Below are 26,691 nucleotides of genomic sequence, written 5' to 3'. Positions count from 1 at the left end.
AAATTAATTGAATAAAGACCTTTATTATTATTATTATTATATCTCATGAATTATTCGTCAGAGACCCCTCAAATAAAAACGTTTTTCAAACATCAAGTTCCGATCTAAAAGGTAATGAGATTTCATTGGCGTAGTCTACGTCCAGAAGAAGTTGCTGCTTCGGGAATATTATAAATTTTTTTCTCGAAAATTTCAGATTTTTACCCATAATTTCAGAAATATTTTACTAATCGCCACACTGCAAGCATTTTCGTGATCTGATCTGATCGAATCAATCAATAAAATGAAACAATATTCCCAAGAAGGAATATTTATTTTTTTCCAATTTTCTAAGGCAGGAGTCCTATGTTTTTAGAGCAGTTTTTGTTCTCCAAGTATAATTCCAAGTATAATTTCGAAGAAGGTCTTTTCCCGGGATCTCAAAAGAAAGTAAAAATAATTCCTGTTTTTTAAAAAAAAAGAACAAGTCACAAAACAACAGACCGATTTCTATTCTTCCAGCATTATAAAAAGGTCATAGAATCGAATTAGTGTTGTGAGCGCAATGGGAGACATTTCGACAAAGTAATTTTTGAGATATAAATTCCCAAATAGTGTTTTCTCATAATAAATACAACATTTTCCGACAAATGGCTCATTTTTTTATTGGATTCTTTTGGTTCACCTTGTACTTTCCGCTAGCGAAAAAATGTGAACGTTTCTTTCGTTTTTGTGTCATTCCACGTCTGATATTAAAATCTACTTTATACAAATTCTCTAGCCTTCAATTATTAATAAAAATATAATTCTTCATTCATTCAAATTATATTGGCTTTTGGAGTTCGAGCATTTTAATTCAACATGAGAAAAGGAAATTTGAACGATAATAACAGGCAGCGACTCAGATGACTAGAATTGAGTTTTGTATTCAATTTCAATCGAAAATATAAACATTCCGGATAAGTCATCTCCAAGGCTAAGATGGATGATCGTAGTTTATTCAAAGAAAAAAAAGTTTTCATTCATAGCTCTTCGTTCACTCGGCGTGTTCTGAGAGCAATTTTATGGATGGCACCTGAAGGTGGGAAATACACAAAAAGACATGTTTTGAGATATGCTTTAGTTAACTTTATATTTATGCTACCACTATTATTTGGAGTTGTTGGATTCATTACCAGGGGTTTATTGGGTAAGAATATCTGATGAATTTTTTGTAGAGAAAATCATTAAAAGTGCTTTGAAATTCTGTAACTTTCATAATAGATATTACATGGTGTATTCTGCTTGAGAGAATAATGACAGTTGACTTTGAAAGCGGTCGAGATATTTGAATGGAATTGGGTGGGTTTCAATTGGTAGTTATTGTGCATTTATAGACATGAAATTAAGAACAATGATCTTTTTATTTAGGAAAGAATGGTACGCCACTGAAGATAAAAATTACCCCCAGTACCCCCCATTTCTACGCCCTTGTCTCCCTCTATGCGATGTTGGAAATGGAACTAGCATATCAAGACGTATTAGTTCCAGAACTGTAAAGTATCTGTAGCACAATAACACAGTAGTACAGTACAATCCTCTTTTTCCTGATTCTCTTTGTTCTCTATGAGACTCATAGTCTCACAAAGTTCAGTATTTCAGCTTATATTCAATCATTTTAGTCCTAAACATTTTGGAAAGAGGAAAGCGTATGAAATCAATTCAGCTACTCCGAAACACCGGGTCCAGATCCAACAGTTTTTTTTTTGTACACCTACCTCACTTTTCTTAATTACATATTTAATGAAAAAATATCAAACCAAAGTGTTACATTTGTGATGTTTTTTCAGATAATGTTCGAACTGGTTTTGTGGATAGCATCAAATACATTGCTTATATTCATTTCTACATGGCAGTATCCATAGTATGGCTATATCGTTGTGAAGCCATAGAAAAATTTTTGGTAGAAAATGAAACCTATCACTTTGGTGTACCAAAAACTTTGAAATCAAGGAAGAAATTTTTTTCATTCTGGAGAGTTATGACATTGGTTTTCTTCAATGGAATGGCTATTGGTGGTTTAATCATAAATCATATTTTGTACTGTTTAAAGGAATACGATGAGGAAATTCTTCTTTGTGATGTTGGATTTCCAGCTTGGTTTCCCTTCAATATTCACAACATAATTATTAAAATATATATAATAATATCCAAGTGGATTATGGTTATTTTTCTAGGAAATTTAATGCTGATTTATCAACTTGTTCTTGAAAATTTAATATTCTTAGCTGCAAGGATTAGATATCTCAAACATCTACTAACATTTGTTAGATTCAAGGAAAATATCGATTTAGAATTTGAGAAATTGTATTTTTGTATACGGTATCATCGAGAAATTAAAAGGTAAGTGATATGGACATGTTGATAGACTTCTCCTTTAGGTATAATCACAGTCATAGATAATTTATTTCCTTACGGGATACATGCAAAATAAGGACTGCTGAAGAATTTAGATATTTCAATCTCGAATTTGATAACATAATGTTAACGTTATATCATCTGATATACAGGGTTAGAACTATTTATGAGGGCACAACGGGGATATCGAAAAACCATTAGAGATGAGTATGTTGGTGTGAACAGATCAAAAATATATCCATTGGTTCTCGAGATATCTCGAAAAAACTGAAAATCGAGATAACTTCTCGCAATTCGGTTTGTAGTCATTATTCAATATAGAGATTCTAATGATGTCGTCAGATTTTTTCTGTTTTTTATTGTTTCAGAAAAATATGGCGATACCATTAGAATCCCTATGTTGGATAATAGCTGCAAACCAAATTGGAACATGGATAGTAATCACGAGCTTGGAGAATCAAGGTTTAAGAACTTATTTTTGTAAACTGAATTTCATGTCGAGAGCGCTCGTATCAAATGAAAAATTTTTATTTCATGAAGAATCTACCGTTATATTTAATGTACTACAGAAAGTATTATTCTGAAAGTATACTTTCGATTATACTCTTCACTCGAAAACCGAGTCGGTTTCAGAAGTTTGCTTCGTTTATTTTATATTGGTTCGGAGAATTTCATCATAAAATCAATAAACATTCAATCCTAATCCTTGTTTTTAGGTTGGTCAGCAGTTTGAAGAATACTATGGGTTTGTTAATTCTTCCTCATTTAATTTTTGTTGGATTCATGTTGTCTCTTTCGGAATATGGAGTGCTTTTCGTGAGTTTCATCAATGACTTGTTTCTGAATGATTTCATAGTAAGAAAAAGATAATCTGCATCGGTAAGAATGCATACCTATAGATTCAATTCAAAATTACGAATAGACAAACAATAATGGAAATAAACTAACCTCAAAAAATTAGCAGGAAAAGCTGTTCTACAAATACGAGTACCGAGAAAAACGTAACGAATTTGAGACGAACTTTAACTCTGAAAGGAATATTTTGAATTCACAGCACATTCAGTATTCTACAAGATATTCTGTGCTTGCCCGAGAGATGGCGCCGTGGGCTGCGCATTATTCTATAAATCGGCACTGCTGTTGGGATCAACACTTCGAATATAAATTGAAAAAATTTTCTTAGTTTTTTTTTAAGGAACATCTGTAAAGTATCAATTTCGATGTACTATTAAGGTACCTACTTGAAACAATTCAAGCAAAAAACAATTATTTTTTCAGGAAAGTGACTATTCTGCTTTGGTTGATTTTGTGACTTGGGTACTTGGGCCAGTGTGTTTTTGCGAATGTGGATATTCACTCAATAATGAGGTTATTATAATAATTATTATGTTCCTCCCTACTTGAAGAGTACAATTATTATATTTTTAGTATGATCAGCTGAGATGGGCAGTTTATGACATTAATTGGTATGAAATACCTGCAAATTTGCGAAAAAACTATATGATATTTCTTGGCAGCGTACAAGAACCTATACATTTGATAGCACCACCAATATTTTGTCTTGACAGAATTTGTTGTATGACTGTATAAAATGTGAACCTAATAATGTCTCTTATTTCTCAATAATTGCTTTTTAGATACTTAGAGGATCCTTCAGCTTGCTTATGTATTGGAGTAAATTTGGTGTTGAAAACTGAAGATGTTACTCCTCATCTTTTATAGCACAATAAGTACAATCTGACTCAAACAAAACACTTCACCTGGACAAAGAGTTTTTCAGAAAAGCGAGAGACAGGACGATCTTCATTATGAGGGAAAGAATTGATAAATGTACCAGTTTTTCTAAAAAATATTTCACGAAAAGTTTCGACCTGTGATAATGACGATAACTTTTCCCATTTCATTTGATTTCAAGGAAATAAAGTACCTTTGGACTGTTGGCATGATTCTTTGAAGTCATTGGTTTTCACTAAGTCATAATTTTGAATATAGGTACCGTCACATATATGTGTTAACATTATTGGAAATCACTAGCAAATGCATACATTTTTCACATGTCTACCAAGTGTCTACTTTATCACTCAATAAATACCACAATGTTCTGCTATGAAAAAACATGTTTTATTTAACGAATCATATTTCGAACAATTTTGAAAATTGAACAAATGAACATAACAATTCAATTAACGGTATCAGCGGTGAACATATCAGTAACGAAAAGACACTAACCTTTGTGGAAATGATTCATTCATTTAGATAATGATAAGTAACTCTATAAATAATTATAAAAGACAATGAAATTCGGGAGAATCAATTCTGTTTCGTACGTCAAAGGGAGCATTTTACAACTGAGTAGGATAGTTTACTAACTTTAGGAATGTCAATGTCAATCCTAATGAGATTTTGGTACCAACTCGTGTATCGTGTATCCTGCTAGTTTTTTTCAAATTTGATGTTTTCATATTATTTTTTTTAAATTCTTTCAGTTGATATAATAGTATCTAATACTAGTAACACAGTTTTTCGAAGTCAACACATAATATTCGAAGATTCAAATCGTGAGGATTCAACCAATCGTTGATGTTTTTTTAATGGTAAACCTAGGAAGTAATTCACAATGTGGCAACGATTCAGGAAACCAAAAGATGACTTCATGAACAGTGGCGATCTTTTAAAAAATTTTAGGTTATGCTCCTCCAAATACAAAACCTCGTAATCGGACTGCTGAAAAAAATTATTTTTTTCAGAGACGCTCTTTCCTCAGCTGCAATTGGACTCGAAATAAAGCTACGGTACAGTTTCACAAATTCCGAAAAATTTTTCAGTAATCCAAAAATTTTTACATTCAATTTCAACGTTTAAGAGCATGAGAATAAAACCAATCGTTCTCGTTGATGCAGCTTTTATGGTAAAACTAGAAAAAAATTTAGTCAGGCAACGATGCTGACAAACGTTTGATGACGTTAAGGTACTCTAGCATTAACATTACTGTAAAAATAGAGCATTATCACACCCATAATTTTGAATAGAACACAATTACTCAATTAATGTGCCAAATGATAGATATGACAGAAAATAGAATTTCCTCATTGGCGTACAACTTTGATTCCGCAGTTTTTTTCCGAAATTCGAGGCTTTATTGTAAAAAAACTGGTTATACATTTATGATTCAAAGTATTGTCCATCTCTGGCCACTACTTTCTTCCATCAGGCAGCGTACGAATCCCGGGTTGAAAACACTGGTCATTTTTTGAAGCGATCTTCGAATCCTTCCAAGTTTTTACTTCTTCATTAGACCGGAAGTGCTGGTCAGCCAGGACGTGTGCTATTGATCGAAGAAAGTAATAATCCGAGGGAGCAACGTCTGGAGAATAAGGCGGGTGGGGTAGGACTTCTCATTTCAACGTTTCCAAGTAAGTCTTGACCACTTTCGCAACATGGGGTCGAGCATTGTCATGCTGTAAAATCACTTTATCATGTCTCTTGTTGTATTTATATTGTGGCTGTTTGTCTTTCAATGCTCGGCTCAAACGCATTAATTGCGTTCCAAAACGCTGAGCTGGTTCCCCCAAATACTGAACATGACCTTGCAATCGTGAATATTCGGTTTGCCCGTCGACGTGGAAGCATGGCCGGGATATCCCTATGATTGTCTGTGGTTGGGATTATCGTAATGAACATAGTTTCTAGTCACAATGCCATGCAGAAATCTTTTCTGTCTTTGGTTTAGAAGTAGCTGTTCACAAACAAACAAACTCAGTTCAACATCTCTCGGCTTCAAATCGTACAGAACTCAAATTCCTCGTTTCTGAATCATTTCCATGACTCAGGCCTTCTGAAATGGCTTGTTGCATCACTCCCAATGATTCTCTGCTAATTCTTGTTGCTCTTGCTGCGTTTGACACAAGCCTTGATCAACTAATGCTTTTAATTCTGCTCTTTCGAAAACCTTCTTTCTTCCACCGCCATGCTGGTCTTCGACGTCAAAATCACCGTTCTTGAAGCGTTGAAACCATTCTCGGTACGTTCTTCCACTAAAACCATAGGTATTTGCGAGAATTCGATGAGCCTCAGCCGCAAATTCCATCTTCTTCAAAGCAGAAAATTAAAACCAACCGCAAATGACGAGAATATCGCTCGTAAGCTGACATGTTAATCGAGAATAACTTCATGATGCAGACACAATTCGACTTATATGCTGATGGCGTTATGTTTACAAATATCTTAGTTTATTGTGTGACATATAGGAGCTATTTATTTCGACTACAATTCACCGCTACAGTTATCTATTGCAAAACGGCGGAAGCAAAGTTGTACACCTAATAAATTGCATTTCCATTACATTTTTTATCGTTACATTATATTTTAACGTCTGTATATTAACATATTAAATTAATTTCACGGCATTCAGACAATTTTTAAATTGAAATTTAAAAGAACTCAAAGGCTGGAGCATCGGACTAGTTATTCGGAGGTTGCGAGTTCGAGTCCCGCTCGGGGAGGTACTTTTTCCTGAACTCAAAGGCTGGATCATCGGACTAGTAATTCGGATGTTGCAAGTTCGAGTCCCGCTCGGGGAGGTACTTTTTCCAGAATTGAAAAATTGTCTGAATGCCGTGAAATTAATTCAATATAAGTTATCTTACTATCTCATTTTTTTTTGCTGACACTTTATATGCATTTAGAAAGTATCCGAAAGGTTAAGTGCAAATGGGAAGAAATATGGATAATCTTTCATCATTTTCGCTAATTTCTGGAAAAAAGAGCTCAGCTATTTATTTTCCTATAACTGCTGTTATTCTGAAGATTGCATTATTAGACACCGAATTTAAACCACGGCTACCACCCGGACAGACAGAATCGATTTTAAACTCAAATTCTTCTTCAGGGAAAATCACAGGAATTTGGACAAAATGGCTGTTATTTGTTGAAAAAAAATCGTTGATGTAGCTTTTATGGTAAAACTAGGAAATTATTCAGAGTCTGACAACAATGCTGACAAATGTTTAATGACGTTAAGGTACTCTAATAACGGGTGTTTTTTTCGAGGTACATAACTTTAAATTGGCATTTCTGTTCGAGATGGCGACCGATTGAACAGCTGTCAAGTGATTTATTCTCAGTTTGGTTTGGCAATTCATCATGAATAGATTCACGCCTGAACAACGCTTGCAAATAATGCAATTTTATTTCGAAAATAATGGTTCTGTGCGGAATACGTATCGCGCACTACGTCCATTTTATTTTGTTTAGCGATGAAGGGCACTTCTGGTTGAATGGCTACGTCAACAAACAAAACTGCCGCATTTGGAGTGAAGCTAATCCTCAAGTGTATGTCGAAACACCATTACATCCAGAAAAACTGACTGTTTGGTGCGCTTCATGGGCTGGTGGAATCATTGGTCCGTACTTCTTCAAAAACGATGATGACCAGAACTTTACAGTCAATGGTGATCGGTATAGATCCATGATTACTAACTTTTTCATTCCTGAATTGAACAACCATGATGTCCAGGGGCTGTGGTTCCAACAAGACGGCGCAACATGTCAAACAGCTCGTGCCACAAACGATTTATTGAAAGACACGTTTGGTGACCGCCTAATTTCACGTTTTGGACCTGTGAATTGGCCTCCAAGATCTTGTGATTTAACACCGCTAGACAACTTTCTGTGGGGCTATGTAAAGTCATTGGTCTATGCGGATAAGCCACAAATCCTTGACCATTTGGAAGACAACATTCGCCGTGTTATTGCCGATATACGGCCACAAATGTTGGAAAAAGTCATCAAAAATTGGACGTCCAGATTGGACTACATCCGAGCCAGCCGTGGCGGTCATATGCCAGAAATCATATTTAAAAGGTAATGCCACAAGATTATCTTGCGGATAGATAAAATTTATGTCAATCGAATAATCCATCGTTGTTTTATTGCAATTTAAAGTTCTATAGCTCTAAAAAAACACCCTTTAGAAGGCACTGTAGATATGGAGCTTGATATAGTGCTGTTTATTTTCCTATAACTGCTGTAGTTTTGGAAAAGACCCCGAATTCAAACCACGGCTACCACCCGGACTGACGGAATCGATTTTAACCTCAAATTTTTCATCAGGAAAAATCACATCACAAGCATTTGGACAAAATGGCTGTTCGCCCAGAACAAGCGCACAATTAATCTCAATCAGCGCAACCATCTGGTGTCAAAATCGATCAAATTTTTTTCCCTCCAAAACCTTAAAGGTGAGTTCCGGAAGTCGAACACGTGCTCACTGCTCCCCTACGCGTCCAGGACAAGATAAGGCGACAAAGAGGATGGGGTTTCGGATGCCGAGGGGCCCCTCAATGGTGAATGAACTTGGGCGTCGCTTATAATAAAAACACCGTCGAAAAAAATACGGACTTCCACACTAAAAATAGACGAGGTGACTGTACAAATGAACAAAATGCGTTCGAAAGTTTCTGGGGGGAATTTAGTCTTCCTACAGGACCCGCATGGCTCGTGCCGTACGCTGATGTGGTACCTCCTGCGAACCGGAAACGCGTCCGTATTGTGTATCGGGTTTTATGTGTGTTCCTCCTGTTTTAGACTCAATTAACCGGAGAAAGTAAGTACTGAATTGATGTGTGAATTTGTGAATGTCGATTAATCGGTCGTTATAGGGATTTATTCACTTCCCGCAAGTCGATTAGCAAGATAATTTGGAGTTTGCCTTTGGGAACTTTGGGTTGAAACAAATAAATATTTGTAACACTGTAGTGGGCTACAAAATGCATTTCTGGAAACTGTTATATAGTATTAAAAATTTGAGAAAAGCACTGACTTGATATTAGGAACTTGATTGAACAATATAAAGGTATAGAGACGTGATCTATCAATATGCCATATTTCTCGGTGAGTTTATACAGGGTGGCAACTTTTTCAATGTATTGGTAACTTTTAAACCATAAGAGTTAGAAGGTCGGTCAAATGGAGAAAAAGTTGCATGCATAGAAGCATTATCAAGCAGTTCAAACAAATCGAGATTATCAGGGCCGGTTATTGAGATATCATAAGAAAAGTAAATTATGTCATTTTGATTTTTCTTTTTTCCCCACTTCATTTCAAATATCATCAAAAAATGTTACAGGAATTTTGTATTTGACAGTAAATTATCCTCAATTTGACGTAATCAGATTTCGTATCCAAAGTTGCGTGCTCTCTGGGCCACGCTCAACCTCATTTTTTTCAATACGGACCTGCATATTTTATGATATTTTTCGAAATAACTTTTAACGCTGAATTCAACGATATATCATACAATGTCATTCAAAGTAGATTTTCAGGTGATTTTACCCTCATCCAAATTTAATGGTGTGTATGTAAGAAAAAACAAGTCTAGTAGAGAGTACGAAACGTTGGATACGAAATCTGATTACGTCAAATTGAGGATAATTTACTGTCGAATAAAACATTCCTGTAACATTTTTTGATGATATTTGAAATAAAGTGGAAAAAAAAGAAAAATCAAAATGATATAATTTACTTTTCTTATGATATCTCAATAACCGGCCCTGATAATCTCGATTTGTTTGAACTGCTTGATAATGCTTCTATGCATGCAACTTTTTCTCCATTTGACCGACCTTCTAACTCTTATGGTTAAAAAGTTATCAACACAATCCCATTAAAAAAGTGGCCACCCTGTATACAAGACACTGAGGCGAGTCAGAATAACCAGATTCCTGAAAAACATAACATCTCTATAAAAAGCCTTAATGCTATAGAAAAGGGTTTAAAACAGAAAAAATTGCTCAAAATAGCTACCTTCCTGCTCAATGCATTTCTATGCTCGTTTAATAAGACAATTCATTCATTTCTTATCATTTCTTGATTACATCAATTTGTTCCAAGCATCCTCGATTCTCTGAAGAAGTTGCATTCTATCGTTTATTCGTATCGAGTAAACTTCCGATTTTAAGTGACCCCAAACATAAAAATCGATAGAATTCAAGTCAGGGCTCATTGCAGGCCAGTTAAGAGATCCACCCATACCCGATCCTATACCTATCCAACGATTCGGAAAATTTTGGTTCAATAAATTGGTCACAATGGTCTTAAAATATTCCCAAATTTTGAAAGCATTCAGAGGTAGGTATAGCATTGAGTTTTTTGAAATGGTGATTGTTTTTCATGACGTAAATGTGTTAGTTTTATTGTTCATCCCAAATTTAGATATCTATGTTAATAAATAAATTAGGCGAAAATACTTTAAATCATCACTGCTTTATCCAAATACAGATCTGTTCATTCGTTATGTTTCAAGTTTGAGACCCAAAAAATAAAGTTGTGATAAGAGGCTGAAGATTCGATTAAATCGAAAAAATTAATAAATTCCGAATCAAAGTAATTTTTTTTTAAATGTTGGTTATTGATGTGTTCTCCGAATATTCAGGTTTGACTGGATTCTTTGAGTATTCAGATATAATCGAAAGCGAAACTTCAAGAAATACCTTGTTTCTTTTAGTTTTTTTTTTTTCGTTTATTAGGATATTCTTTCAAATTCAAGGAATTTTTATATACAGGGTGTTATTTTGGGTTGAATATTATTATTCAATTTTTCCTAGGCCGGACTTGAAAAAATAATCAGTTACTATATCTGTCTGAAGTAGTTATTGCAGAGAATGAACGTCATCATGAAAATATATAGGGTAGTTCGAAAGTTATGGGTAATTGAAGAAATTGACAGAATCAATAAAACACTGTATCTTGATTTTAAAGAGAGATAGCCCCTTCAAATATGGGTTATTATGGATCACCTCAGTCTATCCTTAGATTTTGCCCATTTATCAATCTATCGTGATGCCATTTTCATCTGAGAGTTTCTAGTCCAGTCATCTTAGTCAAAGTAAGGTACTTATCTCGGAATTTGAGATACCCAGCTATAAACTTATATTTTGACATCTATGAAGTGGTCTCAAAATCTGACTTTTTATCATTTTAGTATGTCTCGTTGGAGCAAATGAGTTCGAACCCTTTAGGATAAGGGACTTATTTTATTTCACGTGAATGATAGGTACACGGGATATTAATAATCCATACTCGAAATTTCAACTTTCTAGGATTCAAAGTATCAAGGAAATTAATCATTAATTGAAATTATGTTTTGCACAAGAAAATAAGTATATCAATCAATTACTCGAAAACCTCTAGAGATAGGGACGAAGGAAGTTAATACAATAATAATCAAGAGGCTACGAAAAACCGAAAAAGTAATAATATTTAGGCTATTCTATTTGAAATATCGAAGTTGTTAGTATGAAGATGAAGTTGATATAAACAGCAACACTGCAGCACTGACAATATTTTGGATCGATAGAGCAGTGGTTCCTTCTCAAGAAACCAAATTTTCAATGAAATCGCACATTCTGTTCGCCGTAAAAGTCCAGGGTACCATCGACCATAGCCCATCCTGTATAAGCCAACTTAAGAAAGCCCTCTTTTATTTTTCTTTCAATTTCTTGATTATTTAAGATATTCTATGAAATAATAATAAACCACAGTGTAATATTTGCAGTGTTTTTCTAATGAAGACCAATATGAATGACGAAAATCAAAACAAAGAGGAATGGTATTAAATTCGAAGGGTATAACTCAAACATTCAAATCAATCCCTTATCATGTTTGATGTGTTCCATACTTTCCAACACTCTTCAAAACAGATGAGAATGATATCAATTCCACTGTTTCCGGAAAAGTCGAAAAGCAAACGAGCGATAATTGGTTTTTCGCTTCGGTCAAATGATTGAAAAAATTATTATCCCCCGGGCCCCAAAGCCAATCAGAACTTTTACCGTTGGGTTTTCATTGTTAGAGTTGTAATCCTGGCGAGCATTCGATTCGATCTCATGCGTGAAATTAACAACGATGGAAATCCTTCTTTAATCAGATAGAATCTTGCTCCTAATCTAGAAAAAACTGGAAATGTTTGGAGGTGGGTAGAAGTTGTGAAAATTGCGGAAGTATTCACATAATAAGTTTTTAGACACGAAGGAAGGTTACGAAATGCTAAAACAATATCTTGAATTTGACCTAACATTAACCTTGACAACCTATTATTTAGAGTTCTTAGTGTAGAAGAGATAGCTAGTCAAATATAGTGAGTGTTCTGGAATAAATTTTCAACATTTCCTTTCTCATCTCCAACGTATAAACCATTTTGTAATTTTTACTAACAACTAATAAAACGCACCCATAATAATTCTGCAATACAGAATACTGAAACGAAATTTCTGAAAGCAATAATATCTTTGCGTATTGCCTACACCTGGCAGTGCAGATTCTGATGAGCATGAAGAAAAAGAAGGCATTTAAGAATTATTGTTTGCTTTTGCTTCATCTTTGAACAAAAGATAATCACGGTTTTATCGCTGCATGCAATCTAAGGAAGAGGACTTTGAGCATTTGCAGTAAATTTTACTAATACTGCTTGTTTAAAATATTTTTCTTTCAATAGAAATTATATGATCAATTAGAACATTTCTGCTTCATTTAGTTTTATCGCTACCATAATTCCATAAAATCACCTTGTTACTTTGTGAATATTCACTTTATAGAACACAAACTGCAGGTTCATACAAATTTGAATCCATGCACACATTTGTGCTACAAATCTATCCACTTTCCCTATTCAAATTTCTGATGTGGTTGCAACCCTCTCCAGGGGGTTGCTAGTAGAAACATGCTTTGTATACCAGATCATGTCCACCTGTCACCAAAAATCGACCTGTCTGAGTGTTTTCACAAATTCTAATTCGTTTTTGAGTTATTGAGGTTGGACACTTTTAAATGAGACACCCTGTATATGTATATACACATACGGATTGCAGGGCTATCTCAACAGCTCAAATTTCCCCACCAGTTTCACTATTGCAGGCCGAAAAGGTGATTCACACCGACGCAAAAATAGTTCAGTTTTTCGAACTATGTCTGTAAAATTTTCACCATTTTTGTAGTTACTTTTATTGAGTTCATTGAAGTGTGTATCGTTTTTACATGTGTAGTTTTTTCTTGTCAAATATCCAAAGATGGCAGCTTGAGAAGTCACAGCTCTATTCTATTCAAAATTGAATATTTCATTGGAAAACCCTTTACAATAATTACCATTTTAATTTCAACGTTTATTTTATGGGAATTAATTATCAAGTTCTTCATAGTCATGAATTCCATATTGAGTGACACTTTTTTGCTGTAAGGTTTGTTCTTCATCCCTCAAGTTCATTATTTCCGAGGAGAGGATCGATCTAAGCAACCTCAAAGAGTTTCGTCGTATTATTTCAGCAGATGAAAGGAAACTTTGCTTTTGTTTCTTTCTGAACTCGCACCTCCCGACAACTTTTTATGTTGCGACTCAATTCATGGCTTCCATTCGAGTTGAAATTCAAAATTATCTCTTCCTAAGAATTGAGAATCATTTTTTTGCTTTAATGAAAGCTGCAAAAACTTGAAGTGCTCTTACTTGTAACGATGTATTGATGAAGTTCATTCAGTTACTGCTGAATTCAATGAGATAATAAAGAAAAATACTCTGCCAATGGGTGTGGCCCTACGCATCGTCATCCTTCGCTCCCAAAAAGTCAACAAACAACGAGAAATTTTCTGGCAACAACGATTCATACTTAAAATAAGAGACTTTGTGTCATTTTGGTCCAGGTCTTCCCAAATTGCAATCAGTCTCTGCCGTACGTCTTTCAAAGTATTCAAGTTACATTTCTTTTTAAATCTTCTCTCAAAATATCCCAGTGATTCTCTATGGGATTTGAATTCGGCCTGCGAGCTGGCCATACCCTGGTAACGATACCGACTTCCTCTAGATAATTTCTCACAACTCAGGCGGCATGAGGCCATCAACAAAATTCCTTGTCCTATATATATGGCTAGACTTCGCTCCTAAAATTGCCAAATAAAGACTCTTTTATTACCTGTCTTTCAGTTTCGATTCTTTGAGAAATATGTGATTGATACAACTTCTTCCAGTTAGTCACGTATACTAATTTATAATCGACATGAACTCGAATCTGGACATGATATTTTTATATCCTTCAAAAAACTCGCCATCTGCAAATAAATTAATGTTCATAACTCCGAAACTTGTGTTTCAAGCTGCTGCATTGTTTCCAAATAAGCAAGGAGATCTTTATTAAGGCGTTCGCACATGTTTGGGGAGATCTATTTACAGCAGATTCACGGAATTTCTTGTGACTCCCGAATTTCGAGGTATTCAAAAACTGATGTTTTTGCCATTGCAATACCCATCGAAAAAAAAATCTACTGAAATTTTACTGACCTCTGGACTTATATCTTCATGAATCCATTTATTCCATTCGATGCGAAATTCTTTCGAATGAATTACTTAATAGAAAAGATACAAAATTTCACACTAGCTGAAATATAAAATCGAATCACTTTGTGTCCAATGCGTTATAAGAATCTCACAGCATGATAACCTGTAGAATATCAAGGAATGAGGGATAATTCAATGTACGTTCAATTTTCAAGAACGCCTCTTTCAGAATTGTGCTCGACAATCGTCCAAAGGATTCTCGCGAGCATTAATAATTCCAGTACGTGCTGCAAGCATTATTGAATATTTCAAAGAAAAATACCTCTCTTTTTCTCTTCCTCTCAATCGAATCAACGGATAATGCAGTGGTGAGAATTCTAGTCCCGTTTTTTCTCTGAGAAGTCTAACGAAGAAGAATTGAGCTTCGAGCACGGAATGTTAAGGACGGAAGTTATCAAGCTTTCTTGTTGAATCTAGTGAACACTGTGAAATGTGATTATGTGATTATTTGTATCGTTTCCTTTCTAGATAAAGCTGAAATATCTAACTAGGTACCTACACTCTATCCAGGGGTTCTTCATTTTTGTTCAACGCCGTTTCGACAATGATGTTATTATTAGAAACCCAGGGTGACTAAATAACTAATTTTTATCAGTAGTGTAGCAATCCCAATCTTTGTGGATTAGTTCATTGTGAACTATTGCCAAGTTTAGTTTCTGAATCTGAATAGTACTGACAGAAGAAGATGAATTCCTACACAGGGTGATTTCTTAGATAACCGATCTGGAATTTTTACAAAAAACATTATTGGAGATATACATATGTCCTATTTCAATTATTTAAGGAAATGAATGGCTTCAAAAGTTTCATTTATGTCTATTGACGATTTATCGATAACGAAAAAGTATGTCAAAAGTCAACACTTTTCAGCTCATTTTATCTAGGTATTCTCATCGCAATAACCATAAAAGAATATGATATCGGCAATCGGCATTAAGATTTAATTAAGGAGGTTCCGTTTCACTGCGACCCAATGGTATATTGTGCCTGTGATATCGGCATACTCTCTCGTGCTATAAACGTACATTTCAAAACGAAATTAAAAATATATCTTCCTTCAAATCATCGATTTTCATGAGGTTTCCACATAATTTCTGTGAAATCTCAATTTATATTATAGTGTTTCAATATTTTTAATTTGCTTATTGAAAATTAATAATAATTTTGGTAACTTCTCGTTTTTCACAAAACAATTGATGATGTGGTGTCTCTACAAAGCGGAAGCACTGCTGTATTTTAAAAATATTCATATCAAAAATTGTACAAAAAACCATCACAAAACTCTTATTGTGTGAAAATTTATGTAACTTGTAAAGTACTTCCTTTCGATGAAAGTTGGAACAATTGTTATATTCCTAACTTCTACTGATCATTCAATCTTTTTAACAACACTGCACATTATTTTTGGTCCTTCCTACTCTGGCAAATATTGACATATCCCTCTAAAGGTGTTACTTAATAACTTCAATTTCTGCTACAATTTTGGTGTAATAAAATACGCCAATTGGAATACCTAGTGAAATAAACTTACAAGTGAGTTTTAACTTGTTTCTGAGCAAACTTTTTCTTTATTAATAAATCGTATCAATAGACATGAATGGTACTTTTGAAGACATTCATTTCCTCGAAATCGGACAATTGTTCCCTTATTATTTTTTTGTTAAAATACATGACCTTTTATATTAGGAAAACTTGTCGGTGAGTTAATGAATCACTGCGTATATTTTTACATAGGCAAACAGAAATTTTGGTGTCCAAATTTAAACTGCTTCTGGATAATTTTCGAGTGCAAAATTCGAAATAGGCCTTACTTATACTTTGTCTATCCTATATTTCGTTTTTGAGATATGCTATATTTAGCATTTTTTATTTTCCACTTGTGTATTTTTCGCGTTATAAGTATAACTATTTCCAGTTTGAAAAAACACATGGATCTCAGGTATTGATTAAGAAATATACATACATAAATCACTTATCCCTTAAAAATTTCCCTTTATATGACTTTCTAGCACTGAGTTCAATAGTAGGGTCGATGAAAACATCAACAGTAGGCGGCCATCATGTGGGAATCCCATAGGCCTTGATATCGATTTTTCATAGTTTTAATATCCTGATGGAATCGTTCCTCCTTTCCTTCAATAAAATCACCCAAGTTTTATGGAAAGCTGTGGAGGTAGTGAAGTCTTATGGTTATATTACAACCAAAAATTTTAAAATAAAAAAGCTTAGTTTCCATGACTTCTACGCAATTCTCTACTTCATGATTCTCAAATAAACACTAAATGTTAGATTCAGTTTCGTTCATTGATGTGGTTATCTGTGAATCTTCAACAAATTGACTCATTCGGGGACTTCCCCTAAAGCAGAAGAAAAAATTCTCTTTCCTCAAGACGGAGATTCTTGTCACAAATCGATGAGAACCATGTTCAAAATAAACGAACTGCGGTTTACACTGCTTGACCACCCAGCTCATTCTCTAGAACTGGCCTCTAGTAGTAACTAGCTTTCTGCAGACCTCAAATGAATGCTTCAAGGAAAGAAATATGACTCTAATGAAGATGTGAATTCGAGATTGTAGCCTATTTCGAAAGCAAAGACGAATCTATCAACAGAAATGTTATGGGAGCATTAGAGCACATGTTTCAGACTTGAAGATGACCTTGTAGACGAATAAGGTCGAATTTTCAAGAAAAACTGGGTTTTTACTTTTCAGTCACTGGACTTATTGGGTGACGGGTTAACTTCAATCTGTCTTTCAATATGAATTTCATATTAAATAAACATTTAATGAGAATGTTTTCTCCGACTTAAATTCTAAGAAATGAGTTCATAAGTAGGGAACTTGTGTGCTCTTTGTCATTTGCCCATTCGAATGCACAAAAAACCTTGTTTTGCTCGCAGACTGCCACCTGAATCATTGTCATATTGGTATTTCATCGTTTCATAACAACCAAGTTGAAAGATCATCTCAGTGTTGAATGTATTGTTTGTGTTGAACCTAATTTGCTTATTACTTCCAAATTAATTAGCAAAACGAAACCGGCAATGAAGGTTGATAGCGCATAACTCTAAATGAAAGGAAATAGAGGATATAAACCGGGAGTCAATTCAATTAACGATGCAATTGTTTACATTTTCGAAACAATAACCCACGAATGTACGAAATACGATACGCTTTCTCCGAAGATACCTGTAGTCGGTACGAAAGTTTGACACAAGCTGAAATTTTGGTAAAACCGAACACCACAATACCACATTTCGTGCTGAGCAGTGCGAATAAAACTTAAATGACGACCCTCTTCGATGCACCGAGAGTCTGGACTAAAATAGCCGACCTACGAACGGACGACTTTCAGGATTTCATCTAATATATGTCCTGTCTCGACGGCAGGATAGACTCGAAATAGCGAAGGGAATTCCTCTTCATCAATTGAAAGCTTAGCAGTGGCGTAGTGAGATACTGAAGATAAAGGAATAACATGGGTACATGTTACATGTACATGTACAGACTGGAATGTTTTTATCTTCGGTTTAGGAACATGAATTTATGACTCTACATTATAATCCCAACGGAAGCTAGTATATCCGATAATTACACGTGGTCCAAGTTTTTCTTAAGTTCAAATTCCTCCAACTTTTCTATGATTCGAGAAATAGGAATGTACCTGGCATAGGACCATTTTCAACTGCAATAATGAACAAATTCAGGACCAAAATTTTCACCTCCGGTTCACATGAGTCAAATTGAAATTCGAACTAGTAGGTGCCTGCCTGTTGCTCGCTGCCTTAGAGTAGCGCGTAGCTTGCAGCTTAAATCATACTTGCAGCTAAGATACTACTGAGATTTTGGTCGAGTGATTCCTAAAATAACACCTCACAATATATATTGTTTTCTTTTTTATTTTGAACTGCCTTGTTTACGAATACTATTTTCAAATCCGATAATGAACAAATAGGGGCCCCAAGTTTTCATCTAACTTACAACTTGAATTTAGCTGTATGATGCTCGCTGCCGCATAGTGGATGGTAGCTAGCTACTAAGATCAATGAGTTTCAGGAAAAAGAAGTAAACGAAAGAGAAAAACTCTGGCGGAATCTTCCTGGTCTGGATCACTCCAAAAAGTTTCTTCGGAACTTTGACTCTACAAGATCCAAGAAGTCTGGATCTTAGTAAGAATATTCTACACCTCCTCACTGAATTCCTCACAGGGCATTGCTGCCTTAGGAAACACCCCATGAGAATGGGTCTAAGCGAAAACGACGAGTGCAGATTCTGTGGGGAGGAGGAAGAAACTCCCAATCACCTGGTGACGGAATGCCTCGCCATCGCTAGCCAACGCAAAACCTGCCTTGGACACGAAACTTATAGAAGTGAGAAATTAGCCCCCTTGAATTGAAGCCATCCCAGATATTGGAGTTCATCAGAACTCTGGGACTGGAAGGCGAGCTGTAGATGTTATGGAGAGAATAGCTCTGATGGGGGGCACAATAGACCATTAGGTCGCAGTGAAACGTAACCTCCTTAATTAAATATAAATCTAAAGATCAATGAAAATTAATGAACTGGAGATCTTGTATTGAGTAACCTCCAAAATACCAATTCAAAATTTCATTGTCTTTCCTTCCTAATAATGTCAAAATTCGTAACAACTTTCATTGAATAGGCTTGATTGACATATCTATTACTCTAGTTCTAGTCTCTTTTTTAAAGAAGCTATTGAGACTATTGAGAGAAGAAAGTACATGAGGGAAATTCACACTCACTTCTTTTAGCTTTCAGACCCATTTGACCTGTTATGGTATATTGATATGTAATTTCTATAGCATTTTCATTGATACACCCTTCAATAAGCTGGTTTTATCGAGCAAAAAAAACACTTAAATTTCATGACAATTGTCTTATGAGATTGCGGTATTTTTGCCTTTGAAGATTATTTTTAGTGTTTCTCTCGCAAGCCGCCACTATTCAACCATATTAGTATTTCAATTTAGCAAGGAGTAGCAGAATCTAGAAATTCAATGAATTAGGTAAATTTACAAAGTGTTTTTGAGAGACTGACTGATCATCATGGGGATCATCATGGAGATGTATGATTTATTTATTTTATGGACTACAACGCCAATTTAGTATCCACGAGGTGTCCACATGACCTTGACTTGATATCGATTACTTGGCTTATCTACATGAAACGTAGGTACGACCAAGAGGTATCGTCCCAGTATAATGAATCTACTAGGCATCTATGACAATACGCTCCGTATGCAGAGGCTCTTATTTTTGTGCATCTAGAAAATCATTTCCTTAACCGATTTACTTATTTTCAGATTCTCAATTTTCTCCCAGAAAATGCCGGAATTTTATTATGACGTTTGACAATGAACCAAATAATCGAAGCAATCGTATATCCAAGGCTCAAAAATTACTACTTTACATTGGACACCTGAAAACTCATTTTGTGTTTAAAAATAAACATCATCAGTATCTGGGTCAGCTATCCAAATTTAACAATGTTTTGGGATTCCGCTATAAATTCTTTGCTTGATGAGAATTTGTGAGCTGAACGAAGGTTTTAGGTTGTGAAATCTCTACTATGAAAAACTTTTACTTGTCAAAAGTTTTATCTCAATTTTTTTCTGCCACGTCTACCAAGATGAGAATAGAAGAAATATCAAATTTTATTACTTCCTGCTTTTTATTATATCATATTTTAAAGTTGTATAAGTATTCTATTCATTCGATTCGTTTCCGAATATAATCTCTGTCTGAAAGACAACGAGACAATGACCTAGGGATATTGAGCATTCGGTGCCAGTCCCGAATATTCTAGACTCGGTCCCCCCCGTATTGGTTTTAGAAATATTTATGTAACATTCAATGGTATTATTCATTGAACTGGGACTCTGACCTTCATTTACCAATCTTCTACTCCACTTAGTAGTACTGAAGGTTTTCTCGATGCTAGTTTTTTTTATCATCTTGTCACTGGGAAGGTTCGATGATATTAGGTATTTGTCAGGGAGGGCCAGGTTCTCTGATTCCTAATTCCCTCATTGCCAGATTTTACCTGGATAGTCTTAGAATTGCCTAATGGGCTATCACAGGATGAAGAGGTGTGAGATCTATAATGATCTTCAATCCTCTTGTTGGGTACTTCCAAAAAGCAACAACTAAACAAAGAGCCTAGGAGACACCTTCAATAGTTCAATAGTTCGAATCTGCGAACTTTTGATTTGAAGATACATATTTTCATTTCTTTTTCGATAACTTTTTCCAATTTTTAGAAATGCCTAGTCGAATGGTTTTCCTGTTCTTTGTTATTATTTCTTGGATCTTGAAGATGGTTCCCAGTCACTTTGCTTTGTTCTTTGTTGAGGCTTTGCATTGAAATGTTTTCTAGAGGTAGATTGTTGCTATCAATGCCATCATTGCCGGTTATGGTTAAATATACATACAACGTGGTGGCGCCAACTTGCGTAAAAATGGGACTTATCACATGATCAACACACGTCATAGAGATGATCTAAGAACTCCTTTGCATAGAAGGAAAAACACTCAAAATTCTGCTGCTTATTACTGGAGTGCTAAGATGTTCAACAAGATACCCAACGGTATGAAGAATTTACCGGAGCGAGCTTTCAGGAAGGTTATCAATCGGCTCTTGATTGCAAATAAATTTTATTCAGTGGAGGAATTTTTCAGTTTTCAATTTTAATATTGCTGTATTGACGAACCATGTAAAATTGATGGCAATAAATTATTATTATTAAATATTCCCACTTAGTAAGGTTCACTGCGAGACCTGCTGAGGTCTTGAATGCTTCATTCAGTGTTCTGACCATAAAATTGAATTGCGCTCTTCAATCCAAATTTGTTCATCCAAAATTTAGTGAAATCCGAAAAAATACACAATTAAGATTAAAACTCGCCGACTGGCAACACTGGTAATGAGAATCCCGCCGTCACTGACCCATCCCAGAAATAGTAGGGGAATTCCTGTCGTTGGAGTTTACAGTAGACGTTCTATTTCCAGCCGCCCCCCTGCAGACCGGCAACATCAGCATACCTCCGCACGCTGTGACATCATTAGGGCAGCACATCAGACGTGTGCGGCCGGAAAAGGCGCATCTCATTGCGATGCCGCGTTAATTATTGCGATGACACACGTCCTTTCTCGAAATGAGTGCGGAATAGTGTCGCATTGTTGGGAATCCGAAGATTCGTTTTTTACGGCCGCTGCGCACCGTTATGTGGAAGTATCTTTGTTTTTCGTTACAATAATGAGATGCGTTCTTGGGTGGGTTTTGTCGTTTCAGATCCGGACGTGGGGGCAGACCTTTATTATTTCGAGCTTCGATAGTTACGGAGTTAAATTTTCTTTTGGATATCGAGGCAAATATCTTTCAACAATAGAGGCAGAAATATTCTTAATCGACGTAGATCATACCAAAGTTACGCACGAGAATTTGAAGTACTGGTTTCCCCATAAGCGAACACACTAGCACAACTTGATGCTGGTTAATGGTGACTTTTGACTACCAATCTACCTATGTCGTCAATAATAGATCTAACTATGTTCATCTGCCTGCAGGTTTCTGCATTCCTTAATTGTATTTTGTACTAGCCGGGTGCTAAATAAATTTTATTATTATTATCCCGACTTTTACCTATACGCGTAGGATTTCTCCTCGCCGTCGGCTTCTTACTCCTCGCTAAAAGGAACATACACTCAATCCCAGATTTTTAATATATCATAAGGGTAGAGCTCGGTCGTGTACGGTTTTTGTGGTCAAGGGCGGATTTACGGGGGGTGGGGGGGGTGTGCTAATGGGGGTTATTACCCCCCCATGAATATCGAAACCCTGAAAAAAAGTTACGCAACGTGGTGCACATAAAATATTTCATGCAATAATTTAAAATTGGTAATTGAATCGTTACGACCCCCCCCCCCCACCTCATGAAAAAGAACTATATCCGCCCTTGCTTGTGATCTGTCCCCCTGGTTCTCGTCGAACTTCTGGTCCCCTCACACGAGATCCTTAGACCTGTCCTTCGCTTCCTAGGAATTTTCTCACCGTCCTTGCAGTACCTAAAAGAACAGCTTTTTGCATTATATTACATATATACTCACTAAGTCTCAGTTGCTTGATATTCCTCTTGAGATTTTTGGGCACTATTCCAGTTGTTGAGATGATAATTGGAATAGTTTTCGTTGATATCATTCCCCACTGACGCTTTATCTGAAATTCGAGGTCTCTATATTTTGAAATTTTTTCGACCTCCTTTTGACGCAGGTTGTTGTTATTTAATATTGCTACGTCAACGAGTAATGCTGTCTTTTGATGTTTATCGACTAGTAATATATCTGGTCCATTGTGAGGGACTGTTTTATCAGTCAAAACTGTACGTTCCCAGAATAGCTTATAGAGTTCGTTTTCCGGTCGGTACTTGTAATATGACATTTTTTCAGAATGAATTAGTTTTAATATGGTTGCCAATTCTTGGTGTAGTATCTTTCCTACTGCATCGTGTCTCTCTTTATATTCATTTCCTGCAAACATTTGACATCCTCCTGTGATATGTTGTATTGTCCCATTTGTTGGACACCCATATCGGCATCGATCGTCAGTAATAGTTCGATCCTTCATTATATGCCAGCAGTAATTTCTATTATTATTATTATCTCTCCACTCTCGATCTTCCACAACTCCATTTTAAAAAGCCCATTTCTGCAGACAGCAGTTTTTTCTGTAAGTTTCACTCAAATATTTGAGGAGGTTTCATTGCATATTCTAGCCATTACGGGATCTGCAGCTCACCTTCCAGTTATTTTCCTTCTTATATTAGGCTTTAGGCCTGTTCCTTATTGATCTCTATTATTTCTGAGGTTCTTTAGGAATATTTGTGATGTTGACTGCCAGCTGTCTCAGCATCTTTTAAAGGGACGTCCTGGTTATCTTATGCCCATTGGTTTCAAATCCCTCGCCATTCGAGCTCGTTTCTCGAGGTTAATTATTCTAACATTCTGGTTCTACTCCCATCTTCTCTGACTTCCCCATCTCACAATATCCTGAATGTAACAGAGGTCTCTTATTTGACTATTTGGTATTCAAAGAAACAGTTGTTTTTCAGTTATCTATCTAAACGTCGTTGTTTCTGTTGTTCTTAGAATCCTCTTCGTTCCGCTGTTTTGGCTCACGTTTGATGGCATATGTCATAATCAGCCTCACACATGACTTATATATGATCAGTTTCTGTCCAGTCTCAAATCTTTATTGCTCCAAATAACATCCTGTTGGCATCTCGATATATAAGCCGTTTTGTTAGCTTGTTTTCATACCGTTGTCTGTCCAGTTCCAGAGTTATAATGAACTCCAGTATCTGGGATGGCTTCAAGAAGGCTACACTTCCTCACTTCTACGAGTTTCTTGTCCAAAGCATATTTTGCGTTGGTTAAGGATGGCGAGGCATTCCATTACAAAATGATCCGGAGTTTCTATCTACTCCTCATTAAATCTGCACTCGTCGTTTTCGGCTAGACCCATTTTCATGAGGTGCTTTCTGAGGCGACAATGCCCCATTTAAGGAATACAGTGAGAAGGTGTAACATATTCTTTCTAAGATCCAGATACTTCTTAGATCTCGCAGTGTCAAAGTTTCTGAAAAACTTTTTGTAATGATCCAACCCAGGAAGATTTCGCCAGAGTGTTTCTCTTTCCGTTTTTTCCTCCTCCTTGAACTCTTTCTTGTATGTACATTTGTTTCTACCACAGTAAGATTCCGAAACAATGAAAAGAGTTCATGTTCCTTTTCTGGCAAGTGTCTTGGTCCCTTCATTTCTTTCAATTCTCGAGTGTCTGGGATCTCGGACTTGTTATGCTATTCATATTCTATATGCCTATTTCCTTGAGTTTTCTTCGTCAACGTTATAATGATGAGATGCGTTCTTGGGGTTGAGACAGTAACTGGTGTGTTGTTGTTTCAGATTCGAACGTGGACGCAGACCTTTATTATTTCGAGCTTGATAGTTACGGAGTTAAATTTGTTTTTGGATACCGAGGCCAATACCCTATAACAATAGGGGCAGCAACGTACCTTATCGGCGAAGAGCAGACCGACGTTTTGCACGAAAATCTGGAGTACTGATTTCCCTTCAAGCGAACATAGTAGCACAACTTAACTCAACTGGTTGATGGTGACCGTTGGCTACCGATCAAGAGGATCCAGATTTTGTATTCATGCTTTGAATTAGAAGCATGCCCATGAAAAACATAAGATAATCTATCGGCATTCTGTTTTCAGTAATAATTATTATAATAATAGAAGTGAAGAGGTTTTGAGCACTCTTTCATAAACGTGAATTGCAGCGTTCCATGATTCTAGGAAGGTTACTCGTTTCTCATCAAAAGCTTTTATTGTATTAGTTTGAAATGGCATTCTGTGGCCAAGTTATTAGAAATTTCTTCCTCCTTTCTCCACACAATTGCAATTCGTCAGGTTCTGATGAGACTTTAGTCTTTAGTCATAAGGTGCTTCTTTAGAAGACTTAGGAATCCAATGACGAGATGTTTTATGTTCTAACTGAGATTGGTTCTGGCAGTTATAAAGTTCTGAAGGAACTTTCTTCCCTCTCCCGAAACACTCTCTTTGAATCTAGTTTATTATGCCTCATTTTTACTACTTTCTTTTCTTCTACGGTTGATATCTGGGTGAGTTTAATTTATCTTGTATGGGTTTCTAGTGGTCTTTGCAGCACTATTTTTTTGCCTAAAGGTCTCCTTTTCTAAAGATTTTTGACCGAAAAGTAGTAAAATTCATATTGTGGCGCAATTAGTGATAATTATTTTTTTTCAGAAAGCTTCCAAATAAGTTAAAATAAACATTTGGGCTGTTCCATTGAAACAGGGTAAATTATATCAATATCTTGAAAATTGCAACAAATAAAAAAAACTTCCACTAGATTTTTCATAAAAATATCTATGAATAAGCGTTTCAACTATTTCAATATATTCTACAATAGCCGAGCTATAGTCAATCTCTGAAAATAGCAATATTTGAATATCACCCTCTAGCACAGATCAATTACAGCTGAAGCAAATCTGTTTGCGGTCTAAAAATTATCTTGGTAGCTTGGTGTCGTGTAAACTGCGTTCCTCTTGCCCAACTCAATACCGAGAAACCTAGCAAAACCAACAAAGTTTTATATTTATATCAAAATGAAAATTATCAAAATATTACAGATTTGTGAAAAAACATATCAGTATAAAAAAAACAGGAGATCTAATTTCCGAAAACCAATAATAAATATCTATTATCCAAGAATGTATATTTCAACTCTGAATTGATTTACTAATTATAAATCTGATGGATAATAAATATTTCATGTTTCATTAGCAATTCAATTATACTATTTTCACACGTAGAGTATTAATTTATTATAATATTTCCTGAACTCTTTTATTTCTTTCAGTGGCTGAAAGTTGCCGAAGAAGACTAGATTTCGGATCTTACGTGGATTGTGCAAGCCTCGCAGCATCAACAGATGAAATACTTTGGTCAGACGATGAAACCATCATTGCAGAACAAGACTTGCTTTGGAAAGAAGGTAAGAATGATGCTCGAAATCCAAACTTTTTACCCCTTAGTTCATCTGAATATATTCACGTTATCTTGCAGATGTTGAAATGTTAGTGGGCTCTAAAGAATAACGAGCATATGGTGCTATTACTGTTTAAAGTTTACAAGGGGTACCAGGATGTCTAGAATAGGGTGAGGGAGTACGTTGAAAATCTATTTGACGCATCAAGTGTCTTCCACCTCATTTCCTCTAGATGGTGTTAGATAGTCTCCCGAGAATATTTATAGCAACAAAACTATAAAAGATACCCCAATTGCAAGTCCCCCTTGAACTAATGACAGGGGCGTACTATCACAGAAT

At 35.6% G+C, this 26,691-nt stretch overlaps 1 protein-coding gene across 2 annotated transcripts in view; it reads left to right on the top strand.

Moving 5' to 3' along the window:
* Window positions 1–8,844: 8,844 nt before the first annotated feature.
* The window catches only part of LOC123678288 (protein TANC2), a 103,672-nt gene continuing 85,825 nt past the window's right edge, over window positions 8,845–26,691 (top strand). For both annotated transcript variants that reach the window (XM_045615284.1, XM_045615267.1), the window contains exons 1-2: window positions 8,845–8,980; window positions 26,224–26,358. In XM_045615284.1, the coding sequence (XP_045471240.1) occupies window position 8,980; window positions 26,224–26,358 (136 nt within the window). In that variant the 5' untranslated portion in view covers window positions 8,845–8,979. The remainder of the gene's footprint in view (window positions 8,981–26,223; window positions 26,359–26,691) is intronic.

This window comes from Harmonia axyridis, chromosome 1, assembly GCF_914767665.1.
Source record: "Harmonia axyridis chromosome 1, icHarAxyr1.1, whole genome shotgun sequence".
Classification (NCBI taxonomy): Eukaryota; Metazoa; Arthropoda; class Insecta; order Coleoptera; family Coccinellidae; genus Harmonia; species Harmonia axyridis.
Note: the sequence above shows the minus strand (reverse complement) of the source record. Positions and strands in the feature narration are given on the sequence as shown.